General features: G+C 37.2%; 1 protein-coding gene across 7 annotated transcripts in view; it reads left to right on the forward strand.

Moving 5' to 3' along the window:
• The window catches only part of agrn (agrin), a 601,652-nt gene that overhangs the window by 373,986 nt on the left and 201,475 nt on the right, over positions 1–26,191 (forward strand). For all 7 annotated transcript variants that reach the window (XM_072915893.1, XM_072915897.1, XM_072915895.1 and 4 more), the window contains 3 exons: positions 4,707–4,931; positions 18,314–18,538; positions 21,052–21,258. In XM_072915893.1, the coding sequence (XP_072771994.1) occupies positions 4,707–4,931; positions 18,314–18,538; positions 21,052–21,258 (657 nt within the window). The remainder of the gene's footprint in view (positions 1–4,706; positions 4,932–18,313; positions 18,539–21,051; positions 21,259–26,191) is intronic.

Consider the following 26,191-nt stretch of genomic DNA (forward strand, 5'->3'; position numbering starts at 1 on the left):
CGCTTGTACCCGTGATCTTGTCCTTTCGGTCATAACCCAAAGCTCATGACCATAGGTGAGGATGGGAACATAGATCGACCGGTAAATTGAGAGCTTTGCCTTCCGGCTCAGCTCCTTCTTCACCACAACGGATCGATACAGTGTCCGCATTACTGAAGACGCCGCACCGATCCGCCTGTTGATCTCACGATCCACTCTTCCCTCACTCGTGAACAAGACTCCGAGGTACTTGAACTCCTCCACTTGGGGCAAGATCTCCTCCCCAACCCGGAGATGGCACTCCACCCTTTTCCGGGCGAGAACCATGGACTCGGACTTGGAGGTGCTGATTCTCATCCCAGTCGCTTCACACTCGGCTGTGAACCGATCCAGTGAGAGCTGAAGATCCTGGCCAGATGAAGCCATCAGGACCACAACATCTGCAAAAAGCAGAGACCTAATCCTGCAGCCACCAAACCAGATCCCCTCAACGCCTTGACTGCGCCTAGAAATTCTGTCCATAAAAGTTATATGTGTATATATATGTGTTTGTGTAAATATATGTTTATGTGTATATATATATACATTCATACACATTTGCACACCCTGCAATTTTGCAACTTCTCCCACTTAGAAATTAGGGAAAGGTCTGAAATGTTCATCATAGATGTATTTCCACTGTTAGAGACATAATCTAAAAAGAAAAATCCGGAAATCACATTGTATGATTTTTTTATGATTTAGTTGTATGTTACTGGGGTTCATAAGTATTTGCACACATGAGAACATCAGTGTTAATATTTAGTGCAGAATGCAATTACAGCGGTCAAACGTTTCCTATAGTTCTTCAGCAGGTTTGCACACACGGCAACAGGGATTTTGGCCCACTCCTCCATACGAATCTTCTCTAGATCTGTCAGGTTTCGAGGCAGTCGCCCAGCAGCACAAGGTTTCAGCTCCTTCCAAAGATTTTCTATTGAATTTAGGTCTGGAGACTGGCTAGGCCACTCCAGAACCTTGATATGCTTGGTATGGAGCCACTCCTTGGTTATCCTGGCTGTCATTGTCATGTTGGAAGACCCAGCCACCACCCATCTTCAATGCTCTGACTGAGGGAAGGAGGTTTTTGGCCAAAATCTCTCAGTACATGGCCCCGTTCATGCTCTCCTTGATACAGTGCAGACGTCCTGTCCCCTTTGCTGAAAAGCACCCCCAAAGCATGATGCTTCCATCCCCATGCTTCACTGTAGAGATGGTATTCTTGGGATGATACTCATCCTTCTTTTTCCTCCAAACCCGACGAGTGGAGTTTATACCAAAAAGACCACGTGACTTTCCCCCATGACTCCTCTGGATCATCCACATGGCCATTGGCAAACTTCGGACATGGGCTGACTTAAACAGGGGAACCTTCCGTGCGATGCATGATTGTAAACCACTACACCCTAGTGTTCTACTGATAGTAGCCTTGGAAACAGTGGTCCCAGCTCTCTTCAGGTCATTCATCAGCTCCTGTCGTGTAGTTCTGGGCTGATTGTTCACTTTTCTTCTCATGAGTGATGCCCCACGAGGAGAGATCTTACATGGAGCCGCAGTCCGAGGTAGATTAGCAGTCATGTTTAGCCTCTTCCATGTTCTAACAATTGCTGCAACAGATGATCTATTTCTCACAAAGCTGCTTCCCAATTGTCCCATAGCCTTTTCCAGCTTTGTGGAGCTCTACAATTTTGTCTCTGGCCTCTTTTGACAGCTCTTAGGTCTTGCCCATTGTAGCAGTTGGATTTTGACTGACTGTGGGCTGCACAGGTGATTAGTTGTGGGGTCAAGGTGGACTTTTTTTTTTAAAGTAGACTGTCAGCTCTTTGAGAGTCATAATTATTGCTGATTCTCATGTGTGCAAATACTTATGAACCCCAGTAACATACAAATAAATCATTAAAAAATCATACGATGTGATTTCCTGATGTTTTCTTTTAGATTAAGTCTCTAACAGTGGAAATACATCTATGATGAACATTTCAGACCTCTCCCCAATTTATAAGTGGGAGAACTTGCAAAATTGCAGGGTGTGTAAATACTTGTGGACCTCATTATATATATATATATATATATATATATATATATATATATATACTTTAGCAAACTCCTCCTCGGGACTTTGACCGAATGAGTCCAAATTAAAATGGCGAACACGAGGCAGATGAGCGACAACCAGTTGCGAAGAATCTCGCCTACGCCTTAGGATGTGGCTGTGGCTTGGCGCCAAACTTTGATCCAATGGTTCGCCACGCAACTTTCAACGTTAATAACCTCGACTCCGCGACTTCAGATCCTGATCAGAATCGGTACAGATGACTATGGCGACACCCTGAAGTACTCATTGGTACCCATTCGTGGTGGGTGGAGCCTACCGGCGAAAACCGCTCCTCGCCATAACCTTCACACTGTCATTACCGCACTTGAGATAATTCCATCTCCTTCCAAATGGATTTGAGGTTTTAAGGTTGGGGTCTGACCACGACTACAACATCGCCCCCTGGTGGTGGAAAGTTAGAACGGACGTAACCTTCCTGAAATGTTTGGCATTGGGTCGGACGAACATTAACCCTGAGTCGCACGAGGGCCCGTTTAACGTTGCTTGATTATGAACGTGTGAAGTGGTGAATAACATTACATGACACTTTTCTAAGTGTCAAAAAGACGGGAATTTTTCTAAGTGTCTAAAAGTCGGAATATTTTCTAAGTGTCAAAAAGTCTGGATTTTTTTGGTCAAAAAGTCTGGATTTTTTTGGTCAAAAAGTCTGAATTTTTTCCAAGTGTCAAAAAATCGGGATTATTTCTAAATGTCAAAAAATCGGGATTATTTCTAAATGTCAAAAAGTCGGAATTTTTTCTAAATGTCAAAAAGTAGGGATGTTTTTTGTCAAAAAGTCGGGATTTCTTCAAAGTGTCAAAAAATATGGATATTTTTTGTCCAAAAATCTGGGGGTTTTTTGTCAAAAAATCAGGGGGTTTTTTTGTCAAAAAATCGGGATTATTTCTAAATGTCAAAAAGTATGGATTTGTTTCTAACTGTCAACAAATCTGGATTTTCTGAAGGTGTCAAAAAATCTGGATTTTCTGAGGTGTCAAAAAATCTGTATTTTTTTCTAAATGTCAAAAAATCTGGATTTTCCAAGTGTCAAAAAATCTGGATTTTTTTCTAAATGACAAAAAAAAAATCGGGATTATTTTTAAATGTCAAAAAATCGGGATTATTTCTAATTGTCAAAAAATCTGGATTTTTTTTTTTTGTCCAAAAATCTGGATTTTTTTTTTTGTCCAAAAATCTGGATTTTTTCTGAGGTGTCAAAAAAATCGGGATTTTTTTCCAAGTGTCCAAGTCTGGATTTTTTTTCTGAATGTCAAAAAATCCGGATTATTTCTAAATGTTAAAAAATCTGGATTTTTTTTTGTCCAGAAGTCTGGATTTTTTTTAGTGTCAAAAATTCGGGATTTTCTAAGTGTCAAAAAGTCGGGATTTTATAAAACCTTGATGGAGGTTTTCCGGGCGCTTTATAGGCGAAAGAGAGCAACTTCCATTACCTCCATTGTTAGCCGACTTTTGTTAGCATTTATTTACGATTTAGAATGCATGGAAAAATAACACGTGTTTTTGCGAATGGTAGACAACCTCAAAATGCGTATGAGGCGAGGTGGTTTCCACAGAACCCCGCGAGCACCATCAGCGCTTCATTGTTGCAGCGCAATTAGCGCGTCACGGCGGCTAGCAGCGCACAATGACTCCATGATTCCTGCCGGCACCTTTTTTTTTCTCATTTTGAAGTAGCGTTGGAACGCCTTCAAACGAGGTCTGACAGGACTTCTGGAATCCGGAAGGAATATTGAAGGAAATGGGGCTCGTTAGCGGCTGTGCCAAGTAGCGCGCCAAGGACTTGAAGTGATGTGATGTGCTTTGATGAAGAGCAGCTTCTTTCTTCTTCGGAAACGTCTCTCGCCCGCCGCTCACGTCTCACACCCGCCGCTCACGTCTCACACCCGCCGCTCACGTCTCACACCCGCCTCTCTAAAAAGTCATTTCCAGCCTGAATAGATTGTATTCAACTTTCTGTGTCCTTTTATTTACTTTTGTTTTGTAGCTTCAAGTGAGTTTAAGTAGTTTGCTCCTGACTTGATGTTGCTGATCAATTTGAAATATTATTGTTATTTTTCTTTCTTTTCTTCTTTTATTGAAGAAATACATGAAAAATACATCCCTTTTATGGCGGGACACTTGCAAGGTGCAAAGGAAAAAGGCGTTCGGCGTCTCTTCTCACGGGAGACCACATTCAGAACGATGTCTGGCGGCGAAACGACGGCTGTAGTCGACTGCCATTCATCAGAAAAGCTGCGTGGACATTTCAAGTGTGTCCAGCGACACGCTTTAATTAGACAAAAGTCCTCGGGGGAAGAAAACGTTTCCCACTTCCCCTCTTGGACTCATTTTGTGGCACGGTAAATAATCAGCGGCGGCTCCCTTCCCCATTAAAGCTCGCCACAGCGTAGCGGGAAAGCATGTTTGGAATTCCGAGCGCCCTGAATCAGAGCGAGGCGTAACTAAATCCTCCCTTCAAGAGGTGTCACACACTCAATGCCACTTCAAGACCATGGCACGAGTGCCATCAAGCACAGTCTGCCTCTAAAACCTCTCTCTCTCTCTCTCTCTCTCTCTCTCTCTCCCTGCGAAGCTCTGAGAGATGCCTGCACACAGGTGAGCTGCAGCTACGGCAGCACCTGTGTGCAGTCCTCAGACGGCCTGTCGGCCAAGTGCATGTGTCCTCTGGGCTGCGGGGGCAGGCCGGCCCAGACGGTGTGCGGCAGCGACGGGAAGGACTACGGCAGCGAGTGTGAGCTGCATGAGTACGCCTGCAAGAACCAGAGGAACATCAGACTGCAGCACCAGGGACCGTGTGGTGAGATGGTTTCTCTTTTGTTCCACGGGAGGTCCACTCTTCTTCACACATCCACACCAGTACATCACAACTATCCCATACAACTGTATCTATTCATTTTTATTTAAAAACAATACATTTACATAACAAAAAAAAAAACATTTTCACTTTATTTATTAATTTTTAATAAAAAATATATACATTTACTTATTTAAAAAAAAAACGTTTTCACTTAATTTATTCATCTTTCTAAAAAAATACATTTACATATTTAAAAAAACGTTTTCACTTTATTTATTCATTTTTATAAAAAAGAAATACATTTACATATTAAAAAAAACTTGTTCACTTTATTAATTTTTATCTAAAAAAATACATTTACATATTTAAAAAAAAGGTTTTCACTTTATTTATTCATTTTTATAAAAAAAATACATTTACATATTAAAAAAAACGTTTTCACTTTATTTATTCATTTTCATTTTCAAACAATACATTTACATACAAAAAACTTTTTTACTTTATTTATACATTTTTATAAAAATAAATACATTTACATATTTTTAAAAAACTTTCACTTTATTTATTCATTTTTATCTAAAAAATACATTTACATATTTAAAACAATTGTTTTCACTTTTTTCATTTTTATAAAAAAAAAATACATTTACTTATTTAAAAAACGTTTTCACTTTATTTATTCGTTTTTATTACAATAAAAATAAATTTACATATTTAAAAACAACTTTTCACTTTAATTATTCATTTTTATAAAAAAAAATACATTTACTTATTTAAAAAAAACGTTTTCACTTTATTTATTAATTTTTATTTAAAAAAATACATTTACATATTTAAAAAAAACCTTTTTTATACAAAAAAAATGTACTGATTAAAAAACGTTTTCACTTTAATTATTCATTTTAATAAAAATAAAAAATTTACTTATTTAAAACAACTTTTTCACTTTATTAATTAATTTGTATTTAAGAAAATACATTTACATATTTAAAAAAATGTTTTCACTTTATTTATTAATTTGTATCCAAAAAAATACATTTGCATGTTTAAAAAACTTTTCACTTTATTTATTAATTTTTATTAAAAAAACAAAACATTTACATAAAAAAAACATTTTCACTTTATGTATTCATTTAAAAAAATTACATTTACTTATTTAAAAAAAACTTTTTCACTTTATTTTTTCATTTTTGTCTAAAAAAAAAAACACTTTATTCATTTTTATAAAAAAATAAATTTACATATTAAAAAAACGTTTTCAATTGTTGTATTCATTTGTATTTAAAAATACATTTACATATTTAAAAAAACTTTTTCTCTTTATTTATTCATTTGATTAAAAAAAATACATTTACATATTAAAAACAACTTTTTCACTTTATTTTTTCATTTTATATATAAAAAAGAATTTACTAATTTGAAAAAAACGTTTTCACTTTATTTATTAATTTTTATTTAAAAAAAGACATTTACTTATTAAAAAAAAACTTTTTTACTTTATTTATTAATTTTTATTAAAAAATGTTTTTTTTTACATATTTTTGTACGTTTTTTTATATTTTAAAAATAAATATACAAAGCAAATATATAAAAAAACGTTTGTTTTCTAAGAAATATATGATATATATAGAAAAAAATGCACTTCCTTTTTTATTCAAAAAATACATAAAAAATGTGTATAAATTTAAAAAAGAAAACTTTCAAATACATTTACTTGAACATTTATTGAACTTTTTTTATTCCCTTTTTATACTACTAAAAATAAATTTGAAAAAAAAATATTTGCATATCATAAAAAAAACTTTTCACATAATTTTTGTTTCATAAAAATATAATGACCTACTCAGTGGCCTCGTGGTTAGAGTGTCCGCCCTGAGATCGGTTGTTAGTTCAAATCCCGGCCGAGTCCTACCAAAGACTATTAAAAAACGGGACCCATTACCTCCCTGATTGGCACTCAGCATCAAGGGTTGGAATTGGGGTTAAATCACCAAAAATGATTCCCGGGCGTGGCATCGCTGCTGCCCACTGCTCCCCTCACCTCCCAGGGGGTGAACAAGGGGATGGGTCAAATGCAGAGGACAAATCACACCACACCTCGTGTGCGTGTGACAATCATTGGTACTTTAACTTAACTTTACTTAATAATACATATAGTAAACATATAGAAAAAATGTTTACTTATTTTTTTATTCAAGAAATACATTAAAAAATATATCTATATTTTTGAAAATAAAAGTTTCAAATGCATTTACATATTGAAAACAAACTTTTTCACTTCCTTATTCATTTATTCATTTTTATTTTTAACTATTACATTTACATATTAAAACAAGCTTTTTCCACTTCCTTATTTATTAATTAATTTTTATTTAAAAAAAAAAAACATTTACATATTTAAAAAATACTTTTTTACTTTGTTTTTTTTATATTTGAAAAATGAATATACAAAAGAATATGTATTTATAAATTGAAAAAAACAAACGTTTGTTTTCAAAAACATAATACATATAGAAAACAATCTTACTTCCTTTTTTATTCAAGAAATACATACAAAATTAAATTGTAAAAATAAAACTTTCAAATACATTTTATTTAGATTTTTATTTTATTTCCTATATTACTACAAATAAATGTAAAAAATGTATATTTGCATATTATAAAAAAAACTTTTCACTTAATTTTTGTTTCATAAAAAATATAATACATATAGAAAACATATACAAACAAATTTCACTTATTTTTTTATTCAAGAAATACATGAAAAATAAATCAACATTTAAAAAAATAAAACTTTCAAAAACATTTACATATTGAAAAAAAACGTTTTCACTTTATTTATTTATTCGACTTTATTTGAAAAAATATATATATTAACATATTAAAAAAACGTTTTCACTTCTTTATTTATTTATTCATTTTTATTTTTAAACAATACATTTACATATTTGAAAAAACGTTTTCACTTCCTTATTTATGTATTCATTTTTATTTAAAAAAATACATTTACATATATTTTTTTCCATCCATCCATCCATTTTCTACCGCTTATTCCCTTAAATACACAAAAAATATATATATATACATATTTGAAAAAAAACGTTTGTTTTCAGAAAATGTAATACATATCGAAAAAAATGTCACTTCTTTTTTTATTCAAGAAATACATTAAAAAATATATCTACATTTAAAAAATAAAACTTTCGAATACATTTACATTTTGAAAACTTTTGTATTCCCTTTTTTTTACAACTAAAAATATATTTAAAAAAAAAATATGTATTTGCATATTAGAAAAAAATGTTTTCACTTCATTTTTGTTTCATAAAAATTATAATACATATAGAAAAAAATTCACTTCTTTTTTTGTTCAAGAAAAACATGAAAAATACATCTACATTTTTTTAAATAAAACTTTGAAATACATTTACATATTGAAAAAAAACTTTTTTTTAATTCCCTTTTCATACTAAAAAAAATAAATAAAAATTGTATTTATATATAAGTAAACACAACTTTTTCCACTTCCTTTTTGTAATATTTGAAACATAAATGAATAAATACTAAATATATGTACATATTAAAAAAACGTTTTCATTTCCTTTTTATATCTTCTTATGTTAAAAACACATAAACAAAACATAAATTTACGTTTCTGAATTTTTTTTGAAAAAGTGATTACATAACAATGAATTTACATATTGAAAATAAAAACTTTTACACTTTCTTTTTGTTTCAAAAATATAAACTTATGGCACATAGAAAAAAACGTTGCTTCCTTTATTTTATTTTAGAGCGACATAAAACATATATCTACATTTTTGAAATAAAACTTTTTAACTATCTTTTAATGTATAAATAAATATTTTACATATCGAATTTTTTATTTTTTTATTCCCTTTTTAGATAAAAAAATTAAGAAATAAAATTTGTATTTGCATGTTAGAAAAACCTTTTCACTTGCTTTTTGTAATATTTAAAACATACATGAATAAATAAAAATATATTTACATTTTTTAAAAATACAAATAAAATAATATATCTTAAATCTTTAAAATAAAACTTTTGCATGTCCTTTTTTATGCATACAAAAATAAATGAATTAATACAATTGTATTTACATTTTGGAAAAAAATACTTTTTGACACTTCCTTTTTATATTAAAAATGAATAAACAAAACCTTTTTTTACATTTTGAAACATTTTACACTTTCATTTTTTAAAAATAAAAATATAATATTTATAGGTACATAAAGAAAAAAAATGTACTTCCTTTTTTATTCAAGAAATACATTAAAAAAATATCTAAATTTTAAAAATAAAGCTTTTTCACTTCTTTTTTTATATATAAAAAATACATTTACATATTGGAAAAAAGCCTTTGTTTAATTTCCTTTTTATATTAAATATTACTAAATAAAAAATATATTTTCTTTTTAGAAAAAAAAACTTTCACTTTTCTTTTTGTAATATTTAAAACATAAATTAATGAATAAAAAATATATTTACATATTCAAAAAACGTTTTAATTTCTGTTATTTTTTATGAAAAAATTTAGGTAAAATAATATATATTTTGAAAATACAAGTTTTGAATACATAAAAAAATATATTTACATTTTGGGGAAAAAACAACTTTTTGACACTTCCTTTTTCTATTAAAAATGAATAAACACAAATTATTTTTACATTTTGGAAAAAATAAAAACCATTTTGACTTTTTTTTATTAATTAAAAAAATTAATGATAAAAAAATGTATGTATATATTGAAAACAATGATGAGTCTGAGGCATTTGGCTGCAAAATCGGTTAAAAAAAAAACGTTAGCATGCTTGTAGATTCCTAATGAAGCCTTTAGCTTGACGCTCCTCTACTTTCTCCTGCTTCCGCTTGCTGCGGCGACAACAAACAAAACTCCAGACACTCCTCTTCCTTTTGTATCGTTTACTTGTGAACTCAATCATTCAAAAACGTAAAACAATAACGACGTGGGAACAAAAGAATGGCAAAATGAAGTGAGTTTGTTACAGTAAAAAAGAGTTACAAAAAGTAAGAGTAAGAAAAAGTAAGAGTGAGGTCAAAAAACTATGTGGCTCAATTCTCCCGCACCTGACTGCCATTACCCATAATACCTTGTGTCCAAAAACCACTTTACCACACAGATCCTTCCGCCATATATGCAATTAAACAGTTGCGTCATCAAATTACTTAGACAAATGTAATAATTATTCTAAGCATGCAAATAAAGTAATTAGTCCCATTTTGGCTGAATAAACATAAAGCACCTTCCATAAAAAATGTAAATTAACTCAAACAGCATTTAGGCTCCTACAATGCTAACAGTTAGCGTGCTTTAAGGACCAAGTCATATGCCTCTGAGGTGTTCGGCAGTAAAATTGTATAAAAAATATAGCACGTTAATATTAGCATGCCAGCATGCTAACATTATCATGTGTCAAGTACCAAGTTATATGAGTCTGAAGCATTCGGCGGTTAAATTGGCTAAAAAAAGTTAGCATGCGGACAGTTAGCATGTGTCAAGTACATATTCATATGACTCAGAGGTGTTCGGCTGCGATATTTGGTTAAAATGTTAACACGCTAACTATGTTAAATGAGTCTGAGGCATTCAGCTCCTAAATTGGTTTAAAAAGTTAGCGTGCTAGAATGTTAATGTTAGCATGCTAACAGTTAACGTGTGTCAAGGACCAAGTCATATGACTCTGAGGTGTCCGGCTGATAAATTGGCTAAAAAAAGTTAGCACGTTGATGTTAGCATGCTAGCATGTTAGCATGCTAGCATGCTAACTTTAGCATGTGTCAAGTACTAAGTTATACAAGTCTGAGGCATTTGGCTGCTAAATTGGTCAAAAAAGGTAGCATGCTAATATTACTAATGCTGCCTGAGGCTGGGCCAATCAGTGGCCACGATACTGAATAGCGGTCTGATTGTTTTGGTCTGGTCTAGTGACACTACTACTGTAATATTAGTAGTACTACTGTAGTATTGTATTAGTATTTGTAGTTCTTTCAGGCATTTTTATGCTTGAAAATGCTTCATTTAGGGCAAAATTAGGTAGAATATGGTTTATTACTGGTAAGCTAAGAGGTGTTCAGATAGGTGATTGACTTATATTGTCTAGGTTTTAATGTAGAACATGTATCAAAGTGGCCCCCGCAGCCTTCCATGTGTATTTATGGGGCCCTCGTGGTACTTGTTATCTACAGCAATGCTTGTTTACTCCCACGGCTATTGTTGTTGTTTTCTTCTCTCCCTCTGATTGTGGAGAGCCAGGTAGCGGGAGAGAGAGAGGGAGAGAGAGTTGACTAGTCGGGTCTGCAGACAGAAGGTTGCTGGCATAAATCCAGGACCAGTCGGCCCGCAAGGAACACAGCTTCCCTGATTTACTGGCGCTGCAGAAAACACACCATGTGTGTAATTACTCTCCTTGTAGGCCGCAGGAGAGCATGGATCCTGGAAGCTGTTCTTCTAGGTTAATGGGAGATGTTCTTCTGGGTTAATGGGAGATGTTCTTCTGGGTTAATGGGAGCTGTTATTCTGGGTTAATGGGAGATGTTCTTCTGGGTTAATGGGAGATGTTCTTCTGGGTTAATGGGAGCTGTTATTCTGGGTTAATGGGAGATGTTCTTCTGGGTTAATGGGAGATGTTCTTCTGGGTTAATGGGAGATGCTATTCTGGGTTAATGGGAGATGTTCTTCTGGATTAATGGGAGATGTTCTTCTGGGTTAATGGGAGATGTTCTTCTGGGTTAATGGGAGATGGTCTTCTGGGTTAATAGAAGCTGTTCTTCTGGGTTATTGGGAGATGTTCTTCTGGGTTAATGGTAGATGTTTTTCTAGGTTAATGGGAGATGTTCTTCTGGGTTAATGGGAGATGTTCTTCTGGGTTAATGGGAGATGGTCTTCTGGGTTAATAGAAGCTGTTCTTCTGGGTTATTGGGAGATGTTCTTCTGGGTTAATGGTAGATGTTTTTCTAGGTTAATGGGAGATGTTCTTCTGGTTTAATGAGATATGTTATTTTGGGTTAGTGGGATATGTTCTTCTGGGTTAATGGGAGATGTTCTTCTGGGTTAATGGGAGCTGTTATTCTGGGTTAATGGGAGATGTTCTTCTGGGTTAATGGTAGATGTTTTTCTAGGTTAATGGGAGATGTTCTTCTGGTTTAATGGGATGTGTTATTTTGGGTTAGTGGGATATGTTCTTCTGGGTTAATGGGAGCTGTTATTCTGGGTTAATGGGAGATGTTCTTCTGGGTTAATGGGAGATGTTCTTCTGGGTTAATGGGAGCTGTTATTCTGGGTTAATGGGAGATGTTCTTCTGGGTTAATGGGAGATGTTCTTCTGGGTTAATGGGAGATGTTATTCTGGGTTAATGGGAGATGTTCTTCTGGATTAATGGGAGATGTTCTTCTGGGTTAATGGGAGATGTTCTTCTGGGTTAATGGGAGATGGTCTTCTGGGTTAATAGAAGCTGTTCTTCTGGGTTATTGGGAGATGTTCTTCTGGGTTAATGGTAGATGTTTTTCTAGGTTAATGGGAGATGTTCTTCTGGTTTAATGGGATATGTTCTTTTGGGTTAGTGGGATATGTTCTTCTGGGTTAATGGGAGCTGTTCTTCTGGGTTAGTGGAAGCTGTTCTTCTGGGTTAGTGGGAGATGGTGTTCTGGGTTAATGGGAGATGTTATTCTGGGTTAATGGGAGATGTTCTTCTGGGTTAGTGGAAGTTTTTCTTCTGGGTAATGGGAGATGTTATTCTGGGTTAATGGAAGCTGTTCTTCTGGGTTATTGGGAGATGTTCTTCTGGGTTAATGGGACATGTTATTCTGGGTTAGTCGGAGCTGTTCTTTTGGGTCAGCGGGAGATGTTCTTCTGGGTTAGTGGGAGCTGTTCTTTTGGGTTAGTGGGAGATGGTCTTCTGGGTTAGTGAGAGCTATTCCTCTGGGTTAGTGGTAGATGTTGTTCTGGGTTAGTGGAAGCTGTTCTTCTGGGTTAATGGGAGATGGTCTTCTGGGTTAATGGAAGCTGTTCTTCTGGGTTATTGGGAGATATTACTCTGGGTTAATGAGAGATGTTATTATGGGTTAATGGGAGATGTTCTTCTGGGTTAATGGTAGATGTTCTTCTGGATTAGTGGGAGATGTTCTTCTGGGTTAGTGTGATATGTTATTTTGGGATAGTGGGAGATGTTCTTCTGGGTTAGTGGGAGCTGTTCTTCTGGGTTAATGGGAGCTGTCATTCTGGGTTAATGGCAGCTGTTCTTCTGGGTTAATGGGATATGTTCTTCTGGGTTAGTGTAAGCTGTTCTTCTGGGTTAATGGGATATGGTCTTCTGGGTTAATGGGAGATGTTATTCTGGGTTAATGGAAGCTGTTCTTCTGGGTTAATGGGAGATGTTATTCTGGGTTGATGGGAGATGTTCTTCTGGGTTAATGGGAGATGTTATTCTGGGTTAATGGGATATGTTCTTCTGGGTTAATGGGAGATGTTCTTCTGGGTTAATGGAAGCTGTTCTCCTGGGTTAATGGGAGATGGTCTTCTGGGTTAATAGAAGCTGTTCTTCTGGGTTATTGGGAGATGTTCTTCTGGGTTAATGGTAGATGTTTTTCTAGGTTAATGGGAGATGTTCTTCTGGTTTAATGGGATATGTTCTTTTGGGTTAGTGGGATATGTTCTTCTGGGTTAATGGGAGCTGTTCTTCTGGGTTAGTGGAAGCTGTTCTTCTGGGTTAATGGGAGATGTTATTCTGGGTTAATGGGAGATGTTCTTCTGGGTTAGTGGAAGTTTTTCTTCTGGGTAATGGGAGATGTTATTCTGGGTTAATGGAAGCTGTTCTTCTGGGTTATTGGGAGATGTTCTTCTGGGTTAATGGGACATGTTCTTCTGGGTTAGTGGGAGCTGTTCTTTTGGGTTAGTGGGAGATGGTCTTCTGGGTTAGTGAGAGCTATTCTTCTGGGTTAGTGGTAGATGTTCTTCTGGGTTAGTGGAAGCTGTTCTTCTGGGTTAATGGGAGATGGTCTTCTGGGTTAATGGAAGCTGTTCTTCTGGGTTATTGGGAGATATTACTCTGGGTTAATGAGAGATGTTATTATGGGTTAATGGGAGATTTTCTTCTGGGTTAATGGTAGATGTTCTTCTGGATTAATGGGAGATGTTCTTCTGGGTTAGTGGGATATGTTATTTTGGGATAGTGGGAGATGTTCTTCTGGGTTAGTGGGAGCTGTTCTTGTGGGTTAATGGGAGCTGTCATTCTGGGTTAATGGCAGCCGTTCTTCTGGGTTAATGGGATATGTTCTTCTGGGTTAGTGTAAGCTGTTCTTCTGGGTTAATGGGATATGGTCTTCTGGGTTAATGGGAGATGTTATTCTGGGTTAATGGAAGCTGTTCTTCTGGGTTAATGGGAGATGTGTTATGATCCGCTGCCCGGATCATATTTTTTGTTTACGTTTTCTAGATACTTGTGTTTTTGGTTAGTTTTGGACTCCTTGAGTACCTGTTTTGTACACCTGAGTTTGTTGCCATGGCTGCTTATTATTTTCACCTGCCGCGTTTGTTCCCGACACGCACCTGTTTGTCATCACTGACATTATTATTTAAGTCTGTCCTCCCTGTCATTCGTTCTGGCTTCGTAGTTTGTTTTCGTGCAACAGTTGACGACTTTTGTTCCGGCTCTGTACCTGTTAGCTTCCACGCTAAACTCCTTTTTTGTTACCTTCTAGCTCCCATGCTAGCTCTTTTAGTTTTTGCCTTATGTGCTATGAGCACCCTTTTCTTTTTTCCAGTATAAGTTATTATTAAATAAATACTTTCTTACCTGCACGCTGTGTCTGACGCCCGTCTGCATTCCTGAGAGAACGAACCCCGCATCACAATGCGCCCCGGTCGTCACAAGATGTTATTCTGGGTTAATGAGAGATGTTCTTCTGGGTTAATGGGAGATGTTCTTCTGGGTTAATGGGATATGTTCTTCTGGGTTAATGGGAGATGTTCTTCTGGGTTAATGGAAGCTGTTCTCCTGGGTTAATGGGAGATGGTCTTCTCAGTTAATGGAAGGTGTTCTTCTGGGTTATTAGGAGATGTTCTTCTCGGTTAATGGGAGATGTTATTCTGGGTTAATGGGAGATGTTCTTCTGGGTTAATGGGAGATGTTCTTTTGGGTTGGTGGGAGATGTTATTCTGGGTTAGTGGAAGCTGTTCTTCTGGGTTAATGGGAGCTGTTATTCTGGGTTAATGGGAGATGTTCTTCTGGGTTAGTGGGATATGTTATTTTGGGTTAGTAGGAGATGTTCTTCTGGGTTATTGTAAGCTATTTTTCTGGGTTAATGTGAGCTGTTCTTCTGGGATAGTGGAAGCTGTTCTTCTGGGTTAATGGGAGATGGTCTTTTGGGTTAATAGAAGCTGTTATTTTGGGTTAATGGGAGATGGTCTTCTGGGTTAATGGGAGATGTTCCTCTGGGTTAATGATATATGTTTTTCTGGGTTCGTGGGAGTTGTGCTTCTGGGTTAGTGGGAGTTGTTCTTCTGGGTTAATGGAAGCTGTTCTTCCGGGTTAATGGGAGATGGTCTTTTAGGTTAATGAAAACTGTTATTCTGTGTTAATGAGAGATGGTCTTCAGAGTTAATGGAAGCTGTTCTTCTGGGTTAATGGGAACTGTTCTTCTGAGTTAGTGGGAGCTGTTCTTCTGGTTTAATGGGAGATGGTCTTCTGAGTTAATGACAGGTGTTATTCTGGGTTAATGGGAGATGTTATTCTGGGTTAATGGGAGATGGTCTTCTGGGTTAATCGGAGATGTTCTTCTGGGTTAATGGAAGATTTTCGCCTGGGTAAATGAAAGCTGTTCTCCTGGGTTAGTGGGAGCTGTTCCTTTGGGTTAATGGAAGATGTTCTTCTGGGTTAATGGGAGATGCTATTTTGGGTTAATGGGAGCTGTTCTTCTGGATTAATGGAAGCTGTTCTTCTAGGTTCATGGGAGTTGTTATTTTGGTTTAATGGTAGTTGTTCTTCTAGGTTAATGGGAGATGGTCTTCTGGGTTAATGGAAGATGGTCTTCTGGGTTAATGGGAGCTGTTATTCTGGGTTTATGGGAACAGTTCTTCTGGGTTAGTGAAAGCTGTTCTTCTGGTTTAATTGGAGATGTTATTCTGGGTTAATGGGAGTGCTTCTTCTGGGTTAATGGGAGCTGTTCTTCTGGGTTAAAGGGAGATGTTCTTCTGGGTTAATGGAATACTTCTAAGAGTCTGCTTGCTCGTCTCCTCAAGCCTTGACTTTGTCCTGAGAGGAAACAATGTGAGGACCTGAAAGACCTCAGGACCACTTTGTCCGTTCCTGTCTAATCTTTGTGTCTCTGCCAGACTTTCCTTCTCCTTGGGCTAGATTGCGCGACAAGATGATCCCCAATACCACGTCTCAGTAAAACTCTACTGAGTGATTATCTGAACTAGTTAGTGGCTAGTTAGTGTCGCCAACACACAAACAACTTCATTATTTCTTGTCAACAAACGTGTGGTTTCTCCCACTTCAACACGGCGCTAAGTGAATAGAAAATGTCTTGACTGTGATTTAGCACGGCACATAAATCTTTTGTCTTCCCTCATGCCAAAAGCGTGGCGAGCAGGATTAAGCCCCGAGTCTTGTCTGAAGGCGTGACCACGTCCGCACACACAATCCCATTACGATGGCAGCCTGATAAGGACAACTAGCGCTTTATCGTTCTCCTTGTCTTCACCACCATCTCGCGCTCACTCGGAGGTGCTTTATGTTGCCACACTAACGTGCGCCGAGAATATATGTATTCTTTTCTTCTCAACCACCTAGCACAATAACCAGAGGTGTGGGCCTAAAAACGTATATAGCAATTTATATACTGTACATATATACACGTATACACATACTGTACATATATACATTTATATATGTATAGGTATGTATGTATGTATATATACATACATATATATATATATATATATATATATATATATATGTATATATATATATATATATATATATATATATACATATATATATATATATATATCAGGAGATCTCCTGACGATTGAGGGTACCCCCCTCATGAAACAGGCCTGTAGAGATGAAATAGTCTTGTGATTTTTTTTCCCCACACATACATATATTGCGCTCTACTACGGTATCGAGCACTATTTTTTGGATAACCTTATTAAGACATATATATCTGGTTTCCTGCTGACCCCACTGTGGACTGGACTCTTACTGTTATGCTGGATCCACTATGGACTGGACTCTCACAATATTATGTTAGACCCACTCGACATCCATTGCATTCGGTCTCCCTAGAGGGGGGGGGTTACCCACATATGCGGTCCTCTCCAAGGTTTCTCATAGTCATTCACATCGACGTCCCACTGGGGTGAGTTTTTCCTTGCCCTTATGTGGGCTATACCGAGGATGTCGTTGTGGCTTGTGCAGCCCTTTGAGACACTTGTGATTTAGGGCTATATAAATAAACATTGATTGATTGATTGATTGATATATATATGTATACATACATATATAGGTATATATGTATGTATGCATATGCACATATATATATATATATATATATATGTATGTGTGGGTTAGGGTTAGGGGTTCCCTCAATCATCAGGAGATTTTCTCCTGATGATTGAGGGAACCCCTCATGAAACAGGCCTGTAGAGATGAAGTAGTCTTGTGATTTTTTTCCCACACATACATATATTGCGCTCTACCACGGTATCGAGCACTATTTTTTGGATAATCTTATTAAGACATATATATATATATATATATATATATATATATATATATATATATATATATATATATATATATATATATATATATATATATATATATATATATATATATATATATATATACATACATATATATATATATATATATATATATATATATATATATATATATATATATATATATATATATATATATATACATACACATGCATGTATATATATGTATATATACATACATATACATATATAAATGTATATATGTACAGTATATATGTATGTGTATAGGTGTATATATGTACTGTATATATGTATATATACATACATATATACATATACATGCATACATATACAGTACATATATAAATGTATATATGTACAGTATATACAGTATATGTATGTGTATATGTTTATATATGTACCGTATAAATGTATATACTGTATATACATACATATATACATATACATCGATACATATACATATATACAGTATATGTATAAATGTACAGTATATATGTATGTGTGTATGTATATATACATATATAGTATGAATTTCTTATAATCGGACAATATTTGACAAATGCAATTTTTATGCCAACTCTGTCCCCACAGACCCTTGCAAAGACAGCGAGAACAGCCTAAACACAATGTGCAGGGTGGAGGCGCTCACCCGCCGCCCGCACGTCTTCGGCTCGCCCGACTCCTGCCCCCCGGCGGGCGAGCCGCTGTGCGCCAGCGACGGCCAAACATACCCAAGCAATTGCGCTATGAAGGCCACCGGGCTGCAGAAGGGCGTCAAACTCCGGAAGCTTCACGCCGGCTGGTGCAGAAAACTGGGTAAGATCCCACTTCCCAATGTCGTTCACGCGTGATGAGGTCACACTGTATTTTTGCCTCATTCCTGTGAGAATTCTGCGTGTGACTGAAGCATTAAGCCTATTTTAAGTATAATATACTCATTTAAATATATAAACACATATTTATATTTAAATGTTTAAAAAAATAAATATATTCATTTATTTTTAAAAACACGTTTTCATACCTTTTTATATTGAAAAAATAAAAAAATATATTTTTACACATTAAAAACATTTATATTTTATTTTCTATATATTTAAAAAAAAAATTAATAATACATTTACATATTGAAGAAAAAACAATCTCACTTTCTTTTTTAAAATTTAAAAAATAGATATATTTACATAGTGAAAAAAAACACTTCTCTTTTGATATTAAAAAAAATAGTAAAATATATTTACTTATTGAAAGAAAGTATATTTCCTTTTTTATAAATATTTAAAAAATAGATATATAATATATTTACATATTGAACAAAAAATGATTTCACTTCCTTTTATATAATAAGTAAATATATTTACGTAGATATATTACATTTTTATATTTAAAAAAGTCAATGAATGAACAATATATTTACATTATGAAAACACCTTTTTATTTACTTTTTTATATATTTAAAATATTTAAAAAATAATATATTGAGATATTGAAGAAAAAATTATTTCATTTCTTTTTTTAATATTTAAAAAATAACTATATTTACATATTGATAAAAAACACTTACACTACCTTTTTGATATAAAAAAATAATAAAAATACATTTACATATAGAAAGAAAAACACTTAAACTACCTTTTTGATGTAGAAAAAATTAAAAAAAAGTAATTTATATTTACATATTATTATATATGTATATATATATATATATATATATATATATATATATATATATATACATATATATATATATATATATATATATATATATATATATATATAGTGTTGGCCCTGTGATTAGGTGGCGACTTGTCCAGGGTGTACACCGCCTTCCGCCCGATTGAAGCTGAGATAGGCTCCAGCGCCCCCGCGACCCCGAAGGGATTAAGCGGTAGAAAATGGATGGATGGATGGATGGATATATATATATATATATATATATATATATATATATATATATATATATATATATATATATATATATACACAGTCGTGGTCAAAAGTGTACATACACTTGTAAAGAACATAGTGTCATGGCTGTCTTGAGTTTCCAATAATTTCTACAACTCATGTTTTTTTGTGATAGAGTGATTGGAGCACATACTTGTTGGTCACAAAAAACATTCATGAAGTTTGGTTCTTTTATGAATTTATTATGGATCTACTGAAAATGTGAGCAAATCTGCTGGGTCAAAAGTATACATACAGCAATGTTAATATTTGCTTACATGTCCCTTGGCAAGTTTCACTGCAATAAGGCGCTTTTGGTAGCCATCCACAAGCTTCTGCTTGAATTTTTGCCCACTCCTCTTGACAAAATTGGTGCAGTTCAGTTAAATGTGTTGGTTTTATGACATGGACTTGTTTCTTCAGCATTGTCCACACGTTTAAGTCAGGACTTTGGGAAAGCCATTCTAAAACCTTCATTCTCGCCTGAGTTAGCCATTCCTTTACCACTTTTGACCTGTGTTTGGGGTCATTGTTCTGTTGGAACACCCAACTGCGCCCAAGACCCAACCTCCGGGCTGATGATTTTAGCTTGTCCTGAGGTATTTGGAGGTAATCCTCCTCTTTCATTGTCCCATTTAAAGCACCATTTCCATTGGCAGCAAAACAGGCCCGGAGCATAATACTACCACCACCATGCTTGACGGTAGGTTTGGTGTTCCTAGGATTAAAGGCTTCACCTTTTCTCCTCCAAACATATTGCTGGGTATTGTGGCCAAACAGCTCAAATGTTATTTTGTTTTCATCACATGGGCAAAGATAAGACCTTCTGGAGGAAATTTCTGTGGTCAGATGAAACACAAATGGAGCTGTTTGTATTGTACCTGCTACAAATCCTCCTAAAGTCCTACAAAACCTTCCAGAGATAAGGATAAACTAATGATTGTATTTTGTAAGCACTAATTTCATCTTGGTCGTCAATAGAAAACGAGAGTATTATTTGGATGAGCGCTCAGTATTTATTCAATGTTTACAGAATTTGTGATCAAATATTGATTGAATTGTAGAAATATGACACAGCTTGACTGATATCTGCCAACCAAGGAGAGTTGAAGCTTTAAATAGTAAAAAAAAAAAACAATAGAAAAACACAGAAAGATGTTTGGGTGAGGAAAGAATTTGGGGGCTAACAAAGAACTATTCCCGTGTAAAAGAACTATCCTTGTGTAAAAGAACTATCCCTGTGTAAAATAACTATCCCTGTGTAAAAGAACTATCCCCGTGTAAAAAAACTATCCCTGTGTAAAATAACTATCCCCGTGTAAAAGAACTATCCCCGTGTAAAAGAACTATCCCCGTGTAAAAGAACTATCCCCGTGTGTCTGCAGAGGAATGCGAGGAGGAGTGCATCTTCAACGCGGTGTGTGTGGTGGAGCAGCCCACCTCACGGTGCTCCTGCGAGCCCCTGGAGTGTGACGACACCTACAGGCCCGCCTGCGGCGAGGACGGCCGCACGTACGCCAACGACTGCGTGCGGCGGAAGGCCGAGTGCCACGCCAAGACCCGCATCCCCGTCAAGCACGCCGGGCCTTGTGGTGAGTGCAGCCTCCTTTCTGCCGGGGGGTCAGGGGGTGAAAGTGTGAGGGGCCAAGTGGGTGGGGGTGTGTCGAAGCGGCGCCGTCACCTTCACTCGCTCATCCTTCAGCTCCACCTCCCACAGCGCATGGTCCATGGTCCACACCCACGGTCACCTGAGTGTTGTCTCAGCTCTTCTTTCTTGTTGCAGTCACTGTCTTGTCTGTCTTTGTCCCCCCGCCCTGGACCCTGGACACCTGGCCTCACCCCATGAAGTCTTGAGTGGAGCTGGCTGGAGGACTCTTCTTCTGCTTCTTCTTCTTCTTGTGTCTTTGTTTCTCTTCCTGCTCACTGATTTGTCACGGCCCAGGTTGGAGAACTTTCATCTTCCTTCCCTCCCCACCAGTCCTCCTTGTGTTCTCCACTCCTCCATTTTACAGCCAACATTCCACTTTGACAACGTAGTACTCTACATTTCATTTTTGTTATTTGTCTTTATTTCAAACTACTGTATCATTCTCAACTTCATTTCATTTATTTCATATATACAGTAGTCCAGGTTTCTGTGGTTTATCCTTTATACAGTGCTCAATACCGGGGTTTCCCTGCTCTTCAGGGGATTTTATTGCAGAGAAACCTGCAAAATAGGCTTGTAGGGATGAAATAGCCTCTGTGTTTTTTCCTGACCAAACGTATAATATATATATATATATATATATATATATATATATATATATATATATATATATATATATATATATATATATATATATATATATATATATATATATATATATATATCAAAGACCTCTATGAAAAATACAAACAAAGGACCCAGATTTCCCTTGCCCGGACGCGGGTCGCTGGAGCCCCCCTCTGGAGCCAGGCCCGGAGGTGGGGCACGATGGTGAGCGCCTGGTGGCTGGGCCTGTCCCCCATGGGGCCCGGCCGGGCACAGCCCGAAGAGGCAACATGGGTCCCCCCTCCAATGGGCTCACCACCCATGACAGGGGCCATAGAGGTCGGGTGCAATGTGAGCTCGGCGGCAGCCGAAGGCAGGGCACTTGGCGGTCCGATCCTCGGCTACATAAGCTAGCTCTTGGGACGTGGAACGTCACCTTGCTGGGGGGGAAGGAGCCTGAGCTAGTGCGCGAGGTGGAGAAGTTCCGGCTAGATATAGTCGGACTCACTTGTCAACTGTAGCACACAAAAAAGCACATTTATTAAAAAAAAAACGTTATTATGGTATTACCTTTACTTATAAATGAAGTCCATGCGCCGCTCCTTCTGAACAAAAGTATCGATAACTTGTTTATAGAAGTCTTCCTTATCTTTCTTCAGTTTTAAAAGTCTCTCTGTCTCGATGGAGATATTCCTTTAATTATTACCTCCTGCTTCGATTGAAAGTCCAGTTTAGAAAACTGTTTTATTTTATATATGTAATCCTCCATGTTAAAAGTCCAGGCGAGAGGAAAAAATAAACGATCGCTAACTGTTGCTGCTTGTTGTCACTTATTCTGCAACCGAGTTGTCGCAAAAATGATCCCTGGGATCACCAGCGCCCTCTACCACCATGAGGCAGGATTACTGCGAGCCTCAGCCAGTGCGTCTTCGCAGCCGTTTTATGATTGCTCAGCACAAGAAATACTTTACACACATACAGTTGTTGACAAAATACACTGTACATTATATACCTCCGCTAACTAAACTATGGAAATGTATAATATAATTCATATAGCAATACGGTCTCACTGCACAGCAGGCTAGCAGTTAGCCGAGTCATTGCGCAATCCATTGTGAGGCTCAACTGGCGGCAAATGTGAAAATTCAGCGATTTTGAATAAAAATAATCTAAAACTGGTTAAGTTAAATGGAAAATAACTTTATAGTATAATCACTGGATACATATAACAATTTTATTATTATTTTTTCTTTTTACATTTTTTTTCTTTCCATGATGGTACATGAGGCCCCGCCTCACCTGCCTCCCCTGACTGCACGTCACTGATATACATGTATGTACGTACATATGTATGCATATATACATGTATGTATATGTGTGTGTATATATATATATATATATATATATATATATATATATATATGTATATATATATATGTATATATGTATGTGTATATGTGTATATATGTACCGTATATATGTATATATATACACATACATATATACATATACATACATACATATACATATACATATATAAATGTATATATGTATAGTATGTATATGTATGTGTATATGTGTATATATGTACCGTATATATGTATATATATAAAGTTATTATGCCAAACAATTCATTTGAATGGAGAATTTTGTTGAATCGAGAATTGATTCTGAATCTAATCGTCACCCAGAGAATGGGATCGGAATGTTAGGCACCCAAAGATTTGCACCCCCCCCCCTCTAGAATTGGGCCACACCCCTTGGAACTGCCACAGATGATCAACAACAACAACAAACAACATTCACTATAAATGCAGCTACCGCCATCTTGTGGAGTCCGATAGGACAACGTCAGGGAGTTGCCTACAGCCACAACTGCTTGACACCGATGGTTTCTTAATCTGGCGCTAATCCGAAGGAAATGTGGCGCACATTGCTGCTTGGTCTACTCGTTTGCAAACGCGGCTTTTCTTCCCGCCGTACGGCCGTCAAGATTTGTTTCAACGCTCAAAGCCTGCTGACATATGCATATTTTTTACATTTGGTGTTTTTAATTAAACTTCAAAAGAATAAAGACTGATAAAAATGTGCAGAGAGCACGTCATGGTTTCACTTTCTTCTACAGTAGAAGACAGTAAAGATGGACGCCACATTAGACTTTGGCACCGCTGCAAAGACCGTGGAGATTAACTCGGGGGGGCAGGGGGGGACACCCGATCTCCTTTTTCTGTTTGTGTGTGTGTGGGGGTGGGGGTGTGTGTGTGCGTGGGTGTGTGTGCGCGTACAGTAGGATCAAGGCGTAGCCCCCAAAGAGATGGAGCGACACTGTGATGCTCACAGCTGACAGTCTGCACTAGAAGATGTCACCAGCAGCACTCGCACTCGCATCGCCTCCGGGTTGTGTTTCAAAGTCTGAGCAGAGAAGTGTTTGCTTGTTAAACAATAATGTTGTTGCAGAAAAGGAGCCGACAAAGCGTGACGCTGGTTGAGGAAAGCCAAGTCCGAGTCCTAGTGTTTTCTTTACGGTCCGATACCTAGTCACAGTTGGTGACTTCTGGTATCGGCGATACTTCATGCCTAACGTGCGGGCTGAAATGTGAAAGGTTGTGTATTTCTTTAAAACAACAACAACAACAATAAAAAGGTCAGAAAGTAAGAGCAAACAATAGGAATGTGATGAGACAAAGCTGAACTGAAAGTAATAATTCATAATAATATACTTAGTCAAAGTTGTGTCTTTGAATATATACAATGTCTCTTTTTATTTGTGTATTTTTAATAGAAAATATCAAATTTTGGGCGCCCCTGATCTAAAATATTCGAAGCTGTCAGAATAAAAAAATGAAATATACTTAAAATATAAACAAAGTGCAATATAGTGCAATAAAGTGCAATATATAAACAAAGTGGATATAGTCGGACTCACCTCGACGCACAGCAAGGGCTCTGGAACCAGTTCTCTCGAGAGGGGCTGGACTCTCTTCCACTCTGGCGTTGCCAGCAGTGAGAGGCGACGGGCTGGGGTGGCAATTCTTGTTGCCCCCCGGCTCAGAGCCTGCATGTTGGAGTTCAACCCGGTGGACGAGAGGGTAGCTTCCCTCCGCCTTCGGGTGGGGGGACGGGTCCTGACTGTTGTTTGCGCTTACGCGCCAAACAGCAGCTCAGAGTACCCACCCTTTTTGGATTCACTCGAGGGAGTACTTGAGAGTGCTCCCCCGGGTGATTCCCTCGTTCTACTGGGGGACTTCAACGCTCATATTGGCAACGACAGTGAAACCTGGAGAGGCGTGATTGGGAAGAATGGCCGCCCGGATCTGAACCCAAGTGGTGTTTTGTTATTGGACTTTTGTGCCCGTCACGGATTGTCCATAACGAACACCATGTTCAAGCATAAGGGTGTCCATATGTGCACTTGGCACCAGGACACCCTAGGCCGCAGTTCTATGATCGACTTTGTAGTTGTGTCATCGGATTTGCGGCCTCATGTTTTGGACACTCGGGTGAAGAGAGGGGCGGAGCTTTCTACCGATCACCACCTGGTGGTGAGTTGGCTGCGATGGTGGGGGAGGATGCCGGACAGACCTGGCAGGCCCAAACGCATTGTGAGGGTTTGCTGGGAACGTCTGGCAGAGTCTCCTGTCAGAGAGAGTTTCAATTCCCACCTCCGGAAGAACTTTGAACATGTCACGAGGGAGGTGCTGGACATTGAGTCCGAGTGGACCATGTTCCACACCTCTATTGTCGAGGCGGCTGATTGGAGCTGTGGCCGCAAGGTAGTTGGTGCGTGTCGTGGCGGTAATCCTAGAACCCGTTGGTGGACACCGGCGGTGAGGGATGCCGTCAAGCTGAAGAAGGAGTCCTATCGGGTTCTTTTGGCTCATGGGACTCCTGAGGCAGCGGACAGGTACCGACAGGCCAAGCGGTGTGCGGCTTCAGCGGTCGCGGAGGCAAAAACTCGGACATGGGAGGAGTTCGGGGAAGCCATGGAAAACGACTTCCGGACGGCTTCGAAGCGATTCTGGACCACCATCCACCGCCTCAGGAAGGGGAAGCAGTGCAGTGCCAACACCGTGTATGGTGCGGATGGTGTTCTGCTGACCTCGACTGCGGAAGTTGTGGATCGGTGGAGGGAATACTTCGAAGACCTCCTCAATCCCACCAACACGTCTTCCTATGAGGAAGCAGTGCCTGAGGAATCTGTGGTGGGCTCTCCTATTTCTGGGGCTGAGGTTGCTGAGGTAGTTAAAAAGCTCCTCGGTGGCAAGGCCCCG

The sequence above is a fragment of the Nerophis lumbriciformis genome, linkage group LG23 (genome assembly GCF_033978685.3).
Source record: "Nerophis lumbriciformis linkage group LG23, RoL_Nlum_v2.1, whole genome shotgun sequence".
Lineage (NCBI taxonomy): Eukaryota > Metazoa > Chordata > Actinopteri > Syngnathiformes > Syngnathidae > Nerophis > Nerophis lumbriciformis.